The sequence below is a fragment of the Sturnira hondurensis genome, unplaced genomic scaffold, assembly GCF_014824575.4.
Source record: "Sturnira hondurensis isolate 20B ecotype Veracruz unplaced genomic scaffold, ASM1482457v3 Scaffold0010128, whole genome shotgun sequence".
NCBI classification, from domain to species: domain Eukaryota; kingdom Metazoa; phylum Chordata; class Mammalia; order Chiroptera; family Phyllostomidae; genus Sturnira; species Sturnira hondurensis.
Window position 1 is genome coordinate 1389103 of NW_028082759.1, and position 10636 is coordinate 1399738.

Genomic DNA, 10636 nt, shown 5'->3' on the forward strand with positions numbered 1-10636 from the left:
ACAGATGAGAAAAGCGACATATCATATTTCTCTTAACTCTTATTAAATGCACTCATATTACAGCTCACAAAGGAAAATAATACATTCATACCTTGGTTTGTTTCCTTCCACTAATCAAAGTTTAGCCATGTACAATGGGAAAAGCCATTGTAATTCAACTACAATTTATTTTATTTTAGTTTTTAATATATTTTATTGATTATGCCATTACAGTTCTTCTATACCCTCCCTTCATTCCTCTCCACCCTGCACACTCCCTCCCCCACCATTCTCCCCCCTTTAGTTTATGACCACCACGTATCTCAAGTTCTTTAGATTCTATATTTCCCTTACTATTCTTGCCCTCCCCCCTATTTTCTACCTATCGTCTATGCTACTTATTTTCTGTACCTTCTCCCCCCTTCTCCTCCTCCCACTCCCCTGTTGCTAACCCTCCATGTGATCTTCATTTCTATGGTTCCACTCCTGATCTAGCTGTCCTCTTGGTTTGCTTTTGTTTTAGGTGTGGTTGTTAATAACTGTGAGTTTGCTGTCGTTTCATTGTTCATATTTTTATCTTCTTTTTCTTAGATAAGTCCCTTTAACATTTCATTTAATAAGGGCTTGGTGATGATGAACTCCTTGAATTTGATCTTATCTGAGAAGCACTTTACCTGTCCTTCCATTCTAAATGAAAGCTTTGCTAGATAGAGCAATCTAGGCTGTAGGTCTTTGGATTTCATGACTTGGAATACTTCTTTCTAGCTCCTTCTTGCCTGTAAGGTCTCTTTTGAGAAATCTGCTGATGGGAACTCCTTTGTAGGTGACTGTCCCCTTATCTCTTGCTGCTTCTAGGATTCTCTCCTTCGTTTCCATCTTGGCTAATGTAATTATGATGCATCTTGGTGCATTCCTTCTTGGGTCCAACTTCTTTGGGAATCTATGAGCTTCTTGGACTTCCTGGAAGTCTATTTCCTTTGCCAGATTGGCGAAGTTCTCCTTTATTATTTGTTCAAATAAGTTTTCCACTTGTGGCTATTCCTCTTCCCCTTCTGGTACCCCTATAATTTGGATGTTGGAGCATTTAAAGATGTCCTGGAGGTTCCTAAGCCTCTCCACATTTTTTTTGAATTCTCATTACTTCATATTTTTCTGTTTGGTCATTTTTTCTTCCTTCTAGTCCACTTCCTTGATTATGTAAAATTATTTAAAAAATAAAAACATTTAGTTCCCATTTGGGAGTAGTCACTTTATTCTTTTTATATAATAAACACACAAATAAAATCATTATTGTACAATACTGAATGTCTTAAATATTTTTTCTAACTTAGATAGGATAATGGTATTTGTCCGAAAATTGATCAATTGTTATGTAAGTGTAGGGTGCCAGTTATTTCAATTTGCAAGTGCAGTTTTGGTTGGATCTAAATTTCTAGCATAACTTATAGTGTTCTCTTCCCTTTTCAAAGTATACTTGCCTAATGGTCACACTAATTATACCTCCTAACATTTTTATGACTAATATGTCAACTAGTGGCATTTTTGCCTCAGATAGAGTAAGAATATTGAAAATTTTCTTTATTTTTGCTGGCCTTTTATCCACAGAAGTGCCTGTTAAGTTCTCACGATACTCTTTCTGCCTCACTGAAAGACAACCCCCCCACACACCCACAGTGGAAGAAGCATATCAGAAATCCTACAGCTTAAGAGAGGGTTTCCTATTAAGTCAAATCTTAAATTGGAAGAGGGAGGGAAGGAGAGGGATTCCAGGTGAGAAAAAGATGTATACGGAGATGAAGCAGAATTGAATTTGTGGAAAACAGCTTGCTGTAGAAAGAGCTTAAATATGTGACTGAAAATTGAATGTTGGCAGTGATGAGATGGTGAAGGGTCTGGTGTGCCGTGCTAAGGGGGTGGACGACTTAATATGAGTGCCATTAATCAGATTTCCATTCTGTGTTATACCTCTCAAAACAGTGCCCTTTACAGAGTAAGTTTGCTTGACAGAAGAAATGTAAGCAACTCATGTGATAATGGCCAGCTTCATAGCCTGGAGTGGAAACTCCAAATATGTTTATCTTGCATGAATCGGTGCATAATTGATCACTATCAAAAAGGAACACAACTTATCCATAATGTGTGTGCATGTTTCACAGGACAGTACATACCCCTGTGTGATGAAGATGGTTACTACAAGCCAACGCAATGCCATGGCAGCCTTGGGCAGTGTTGGTGTGTTGACAGATACGGAAATGAAGTCATGGGATCCAGAACAAACGGTGTGCCAGGTTGCGGTAAGCAAATGCGTACTTCCTTAGTAATATCTCAAGCACAGGATTAAGTACTTAAGAATGTCATTTGTTCACTTGGCACTCAATGAGGATGCAAAATGATAGACTATTTTGAAGAAGTAATGAAGAGATTCCTAGCATATTACAATTTTGTATAATTAATAAGTGGAATTGAATCATTTAGACATTTTAAGGGGTGATTATTACAAGGTAGGTGCCTTTTATTACTTCAAATGCAGAAAAGATGTTAGATACCTGCTTTTTTTTCTAAGGCAAACCTTTGTCATCCATTCTGTCCAAGTCAGAGAACCCCAGTGCGTGACCCCCTTTTTCTGTATGCCTTTGGAGAAGTTGCCTTTGTGAGTACGAAGTTTCACCAGGGAGAGAAAAACTAGCCTTTTTAAAGTAAAGGTCCATAAACTGTAGCAATTTGAGCTTGTTTCCTTATGTTTGGATGATAAAAATACAGCTTAATTGTTTGCAGGGTCATTATAATTAATATTTGAAATCTTTTTGGTGTGTTAAGTGAAAATATCACAATTGAGCATAACATACATGAATTTTAAAGTTTTAAATGTGATGTCTTTTGTGTTTCATAAAATATTTTTCCAGAATACAGGTTTCAAATTAGTATTTTTGTTGGTGCTATGGGGAAATCACTACCAAAGCTATTATGCTATACACACACAAAAAGACACATGCATGCCCATACACACACACACACACACACACACACACACACACAAAGAATTAATAGATTGTGGTTCAAATAATACATATGACCAAAAATGAAAAACTGATTTGGCCTGCCCTATACTTTAGAAAATGTTGAGTTTTCTGTTTATTGTAAAATTTAAACTGATACGTTGTTTGCTAAACTTGTGATTGTTTAAAAGTACATAAATTGTAAGTGATATAACTAATTTCATTTAATGCTAACATGCCTATACAGCATTCATTTATTCCATAAGATTTTTAATAGCTTGGTTGGTTTTCATTTTCTGGCCACCGATGTTAGGTTTAAGTAGAATAAAGTAGTACTCAGTAGCTACCTACCATAATTTTAAAATGTATATAGTATATGTCTTCATGATATGTAGTTTAAACTAGTTGCATTATTAATTACTTCAATTATCATTGATGCCAGTGATAAATAATTTTAATTTATGTTGTAAATAAAGTGATAGAGAAATGAATTATATACAAATGATAAGTAAACAGAAAAATTGTTTTGGGGACATGATTTCTGAGTTTTCGTGGTGAAATTACCCAGCAAATACAGGAAGTAGGAGAATGAAAAAACATTTTATTCATGTAAGATATGAATTTCAATATGTTGTATTATCAAATTAAAAATATTGGATTATACTAATAGGATATATTATAATTAGCTACCAGAGAATTACAAGACTAAAGTATTAGAAAGGATAGAAAATAAACACACATTAACATAGGAGAAATTTTAAAATACATACAAAATAATATGTGTATTACTACCTTCATATATAGTAATATATATTTCTAAATATGTTTTAAAATACTAATTACTTTTGTTAGTTTTTGTGTTGCCATTATTTAACAATGTAACAAATTCGCACAGCCTTAGTGGCTTGAACCACACAAATGTATTCTTTTGTGGGTTTCTATGTCAGAGGTCTAGCGTGGGGCTCCTGGTGAGGAACACCACGGTGTTTTCAAGGCTGCATTTCTTCTGGAGGGCTTAGAGAAGGGTCTGATTCCTGCCTCTAAAGGCTGATGAAATCCTTAGCCTGTGGACCCTTTCCTCCAATTTCAAAACTAGCAACATTGCATCTCTCTGAACATAATTCTGTAGTCAAATCTCCCTTTAACTTTATCTGGGGAAGGGTCTTTGATTTTAAAGACAAGTAATGATCTGGGCCCAACAGAATAATCTAGGATAATCTACTTATTTTCACGTCCTCAATTTAATCACTTCTGCAAAGTCCCTTTACCATATAAAGTCACCTATTTGCATGTGCAGTGATTAGGAATTGAAAATCTTTGTGGGGCAATTACTTTATTTAGCATAGTAGTGGAAGAAATTTTTAATTCTGTGTTGTATTCAAAGTTTGACGTGGACTCTAAAAAGCTGGGCTGAGATCAATGTCCCTGAACTGGAATTGTTACGTATCAAACCTCAGCAATACCTCTGTTTTTCAGCACATGCATTTTAGAAAGTAATAGAGAATGGGTTCTTTCTCACCTTTGTTAAGTAAGCTAAAGAGCAAATTAAAATCTTGTTAATTACTTCCATTTTTATCAGAATTTATATTTTTCAGAAATTATTTCACTACTCAGTCAAATAACATTAATGTTTCCATTTTTCCTAAGCTATTGATTTTGAGATATCCGGAGATTTTGCAAGTGGGGATTTCCACGAATGGACTGACGATGAAGATGAAGATGATATTCTGAATGATGAAGATGAAATTGAAGATGATGATGAAGATGAAGGAGATGATGATGACGATGGTGATGATCACGATGGCTACATTTGATGAGAGCTGAGATCAATAAATTTAATATTTCTATTATTTACAAAGTGATAGCCTATTGAAAATTACCTTTTTGCTCCCAAACAAAATGATTCTAAAACTCACGTATATTTTGTATAGTCATTTCAAATATTGCAGCTAAAGTCATAGAACTTCATGTTTAAATGTGTTACTTAATTTAAGTTCTTATATGCCTTAGAGAAAAAGAAAACACATGTGAAGTCTAGCCAGATGGAAGAGAATTATGAAGAGCTACTGATATAAACAAATTTTCATAAGAACAAACTATGTAAATCTCCCCCAAACAAAACAACACCCAGAGTTTGAGGTTGTATGTGTTCTGTTTCTGAGAGATATTTTACGTTAAATTTACAGTAACTTATTGGTGACCTCGGTCCCCAGAACTTTATGAAAATATGCATGTCCTTAATTGCAATTCCAAAGTAGCATTTTTCCCAAGCCTAAAGATGAGTGAGGGGATACCATACAGGGTAAGGAAAATGAGTCCTATGTCGTGTTTACATTAATAATGGTGTTTTTAATTATGTAGTTATTCTGGATATGACAGGATATTTTTAGAAATGGCAAGTATGGAAAACCATGGATTCTGAAAATTAAAAACTTAGTTGTTCCTTCTAATTTTTTTTTCATTTGGATAGCTGTCTCATATAGATTTTTTTAATATTCTTAAATGACATGATTTATTTACCTTTCTAGATTTTTATCTTTCTGACCAGCAACTTAGGGTACAGAATGTAAAGTAGGAAGATGAAGGGAAATATTTAATTTAAATAATATTTTCACATACAGTTTGCCATATGACCAATGTCAAATTTAAAAATCTTAGTTCTTATTTTATTTCCTATTTTAGAAGAAAATTTGCATTTAATCTAAGAATTATACCATTTTTGTTATTAGTGTCGAAACTTAGAGAACGTATTGTATGGTGCCTTGCAAATAGAAATAGAGAGGTTTTAGCATGCACACCAATATAGGATATTAGACAATATATAAGCACACCTAATTAACAAATTAATACCAATAAAGGTACTGCTGCTGGAATGAAGAAAATGGAATGTGTTTCTTTCTTTTTTCTATTGTTACATAATTGCCATGTGGACTTGTTTATGATTATTGTGTAGGCTAGCATTTAAGATTTAACTGTAACAAAAAATACTTTAATTGCTATATTTAAGTTAGCATGTTAATTAATTGTGTAGACTTTTTGGCATACCATCACATTTAAGTATATCAGACCTATGGTTTTGTGCCCATATAAAAGTAAAAAATTGTTGAATGTTTCACATTGCTATTATAATTTGAACAGTGGATCAACTGGTTTCCCGATACACAATTCATTGAAAGTAAAATTGGTGGGTTATTTCCATTTGATTAATACACACTAAAAAAAAAAGAAACTTTAATGTTGACTTTATGTAATATTTAAAGTAAAATGCATTTTCTTTTTTACTGTTTATGTATAGTTTACAAAATAAAGAATCTTGTAACCAAATTAAACTCTTCCTTAATGATTTTCTTTGGTATAAATAGTGGCATAAAGCATTCTTTTTAAACAGTTTTTTAAAAGATTTTATTTATTTATTTTTCGGGGAGAAGGGAGGGAGAAAGAGAGGGAGGAAACATCAATGTGTGGATGCCTCTCATGTGCCCCCCCCAACTGGGTACCTGACCCACAACCCAGGCATGTGCCCTGGGAATTTTGATTGGGAATCAAACCAGTAACCCTTTGGTTTGCAGACTGGCACTGAATCCACTGAGCCACACCAGCCAGGGCAGCATGAAGTGTTCGTAATCTATTCCTTGATTTTAAAAATTAATATATTACCAGGAAATGATTTAAAGTTTTGAATTTCAAATTTGGAATTTTTGGCATCTTGGATATTGGTTTTTTACCCATATTAAAAGGTATATTTTGTCTGATTTAATTTTATTATTTGTCATAGTGTTGCAAGTAGATCATTTTCTTTGTTGAGGGTGGTAATTTAAAATCTACTTTTGTTGTATTATATTTAACATATTTAGCTAAATTTCTATAGCAACAGCATTCTTAAGAGTGAGAATAACTTTATTTAATGAGTGTATAGGAATCACAAACTATAATTGATTGGAAAAAGACAAATGATTGAATTCTTTATGGAGTTTAAGCAAATAAATTTAAAATAGCAAATATAGTGGGCTTGAAGTTAAGCAATTTTTTAAATGACTCAAGCTCAAGAACTCAACACTAAGTATAAAATTGAAAGTATTTACATTATTAAACTTTATATGTATTTATACTTTTATATTTTATGAAATTTACATATAAATTTTATATGTATTTATATGTATACTTTTATATTAAAAGTATATGTGTTCAATTTATACTTATAAATATGTCTATAAAATTCTACCTGTGATATGTATTAGATCTCTTTATTACTTATTTTTATAGATCCTGATAAAAGACAATTCTTATTTATTCCTGAAATATCAATATTGAACACCTAATATAAGCTAGGCTATATTCTAAGCACTGTAGATTTATTGAAGAAGAAAATAGTTAAGCAGTTATTATTCTCATATTGAAGATAGGCAATACATTTATCTCTAGCCTGTAACATAATGTAATTACATTATCATTGAAAAGAAATCAAGCAAATCTCTTCTAGATTTAATTTGAATAAAGAATGTGTTTCGAACCCTTAAGAGGGGTTCTTATAAAAACTATGAGTTTTATTCATTATCCCTCTCCCCCCACCCCTCTCGTCACCAGAAGTCTGTTCTTAATTTCCATGTATCCATTTAGATTTTGCTCGCTTGTTTGTTTTGTTGATCAGGTTCTGCTTATAGGTGGGATTATATGGTATTTGTCTTTCACTGTCTGGCTTATTTCACTTAGCATAATGCTCTCCAGATCCAGCAGAAGTGTGATCCAGGAACATGTACGCAGGACACAGGGACAAAGCCAAAGGGGTTAGGCTCGAGGATGGGAAGCAGGGATGGGTGGGTGGGGTGGAGTGGAGGAAGGTGGGAAATGGAGACAACTGTACTTAAAAAACAATTTTAAAAAAGAAAAAAACTCAGAATTTTAAAATAGCATTTTTTTAATTGAAAACATCTACCATTTTGTTCTTTTTAAAGTAGAATTCTGATGCATAGGCATGAAATGACATCACTAATTACATATTAAGCTTATTTCAGTAGTGTTATAGGGACTGCCCATGCAAATTAAAAACTACCTGGCCGTTTTGAATCTCAAAAAATTAAAATCTAATCTTGTAGAGGAAAAGAGTAGAAACATAAAAATAAAATATCAAATGTTTCTAACATGTCAAAAATCTAATGTGGGCATTTATGAACTTTTGTGTTCTGCACATCCAGCATGACAATTAGATAGGCTACATGATGCTATTGGGGAAATAAGCTTAAATTAAAAACAAACATGCATTTTAATATTGATTGAAAGAACACATGGCCGAAGGCAAACCTTGTATTTCTGCCAATCTTTTAATAAAATTAAAGTTAATCAAACCAAACTAGGAAAATCATTAGTTTCCTGTTAATTAATAAAATGGATACTGAGTACTTTGTTCTCTCTATAAATATTTACATATTTCAATTTCATATGAAGCTAAGCAAGAGGTAAAAACTACCTAACAAAATAAACACTGAACCATATGGCCTGCTTATAATTTACTTAAAGTGGGTTTAGAGATTTCCATAACGTCCATAGTTATTTGCATTAAAACAAACATTTGATGTGTTTTGTACAAAATGAATGGTACTGTGGCTGTAGGCAGTAGGTCATTCAGGGCCCCATACTTAGTCTACTTTGCAGGATCCCTAAGATCTGGAGGGAAACACCGGAGAAAGCAAATCAAACCAAACAGAACCATCATCATAAAGGATGAATAATAGCATGTGTGTGCATGTACATGCACACACACAATTAGACCAATTTATATAGTGAGGAATGTAATATATTTATGTGTGTGTGTGTATACACACACTCATATGCTCATATGCGTGGGTGGTAAAAATCACAGATACTACAGCCTGACCATGAGCTCTTGAATTCTGGCTCTGCCACTCACTAGCTACGTGACTTGAGCCAAGTTACTTAACATTTCTGTTGCTCAGTGTTCTCATTAGTGAAATAGGTATGACATCAGTTCTCACCTTGTGAGGGAAGAGTACAAGTTTTAATATTTTTTAAGATTTTATTTATTTTTAGAGAGAGGAAAGGAAGGGGAGAGAGAGGGAAACATCAATGTGTGGTTACCTCTCTTGCACCCCCTGCTGGGGACCTGGCCTGCAACCCTGGCATTTGCCTTGACTGGGAATCAAACTGGTGATCCTATGGTTCGTGGGCCCTCACTCAATCCACTGAGCTACACCAGCCAGGGCACAAGTTTTAATGTTTTTAAAAGCGCTTAGAACAGTGTTTGACGATTCAAGAGCACTAAATATGATTAAGAGGGATAGTCAAATCAATAACTTCCTAATATTTCTAATATTTTTAGATCCATCACATTTTGGTTTTAAAATGTGAATGCAGAAATTGTTTTTTTTTCTCTCTCTCTATTAGGAAGCCTCCAGCGCAGAGAAATTAGGTGACTTCTGAAGAACAATGGAACATCAATATGAAAACTAAATCACAAACTTGGGCAGCATGACCTCACATCAGTGCAATCCAGTTTTAACTTGCTTTTAATGTGTCATAAGTATTCTCTCTTAAAACACACTTTCTATTTAAGAAGAAACCTTTTCAAAACCTGAGTCTAAAGTCCTACCCCCAAAAGTGGTTATTTATAGAAATTTCTGAATATAGGCTTTTTCTAATTGTCACTCTAAATGTGTCTTTTTAATTGAGGTGTTAAATATTGCCCAATTTTTATAATTGTTTTTTGTTCCCCCATAGTAGGATTTCTATGTTTCATAGTTGAAAGGAAAACAATAATTAGATACCATTGTTGTTTTAGACTTTAACAGAGGCTGTGACATTTTGAATGTATTAGATTTTTTAAAAAATTGTGAACAGTATTACTTATACTTTAAAAATAATTTAGCTTTTGCTTGGGGAGGCAGAAGTACTGATGGAATAGTGAGAAGTATGGATGTGGGAATTGGACATTCTCAAATAGCCTCACAGACAGTATGAATCTGCGACATGAATCATTCTATATTTGTCTAAAATTTGAACATTTTTATTTTCATACTAATATAGATCTATTGGTATTAGTATGAAAACAGGCTATTACTGGTAAACTGCTTCTTCATTTTATTTGGCCAGATACACTTTTTCCTGGTATGCCACATAAATATTTAGCTTTTTTATCTCTTAGGATAATGTGTTCCAGGTGCTCATTTCACTCCAAGCGACAGGTACGTTATCCCCGAACTAATTTGACCATCTGGAAACAGACAATGAAAGATGATAGAAAATGCCCTGTACCATAGGATATCTTTGTGAGGAAATGAAAAAGTTTAAGAATGTAATATAGGCCTCATATTCTTTTAAAAATATTATGACAATGAAATAAATTTTATATATGTTGTATTTGGCCACACAACTAAATAATGTTGTCTCAAGTTTGGTTCAGTCAGTCATGTGAAACGGACTGCTGAGGCTAGTGATTTGTTAGTTAAAATGTATATTTGGTATCAGCTTCATAACATAGGAGCAAGGAGTGCTTCCATCCATGTCAGTTTAGTTTCTAAAATTTGTGATCGTTAGAATAAATGTTTATATCCCTGCTGGTGTAAATGTGTTCTCTCATCTAAATTTTAAATGGGGCCTTTCTGGAAGGATTACTAGTTAAAATAAACCTGCAGCTTGGCAATTTACAG

The 10636-nt window shown here is 33.3% G+C and overlaps 1 protein-coding gene across 3 annotated transcripts in view; it reads left to right on the forward strand.

Moving 5' to 3' along the window:
- SPOCK3 (SPARC (osteonectin), cwcv and kazal like domains proteoglycan 3) overlaps nucleotides 1–6230 on the forward strand; it is a 300836-nt gene extending 294606 nt beyond the window's left edge. For all 3 annotated transcript variants that reach the window (XM_037058254.1, XM_037058252.1, XM_037058253.1), the window contains 2 exons: nucleotides 2136–2273; nucleotides 4623–6230. In XM_037058254.1, coding sequence (XP_036914149.1) covers nucleotides 2136–2273; nucleotides 4623–4789 — 305 coding nt within the window. In that variant the 3' untranslated portion in view covers nucleotides 4790–6230. The remainder of the gene's footprint in view (nucleotides 1–2135; nucleotides 2274–4622) is intronic.
- Nucleotides 6231–10636: the final 4406 nt, after the last annotated feature.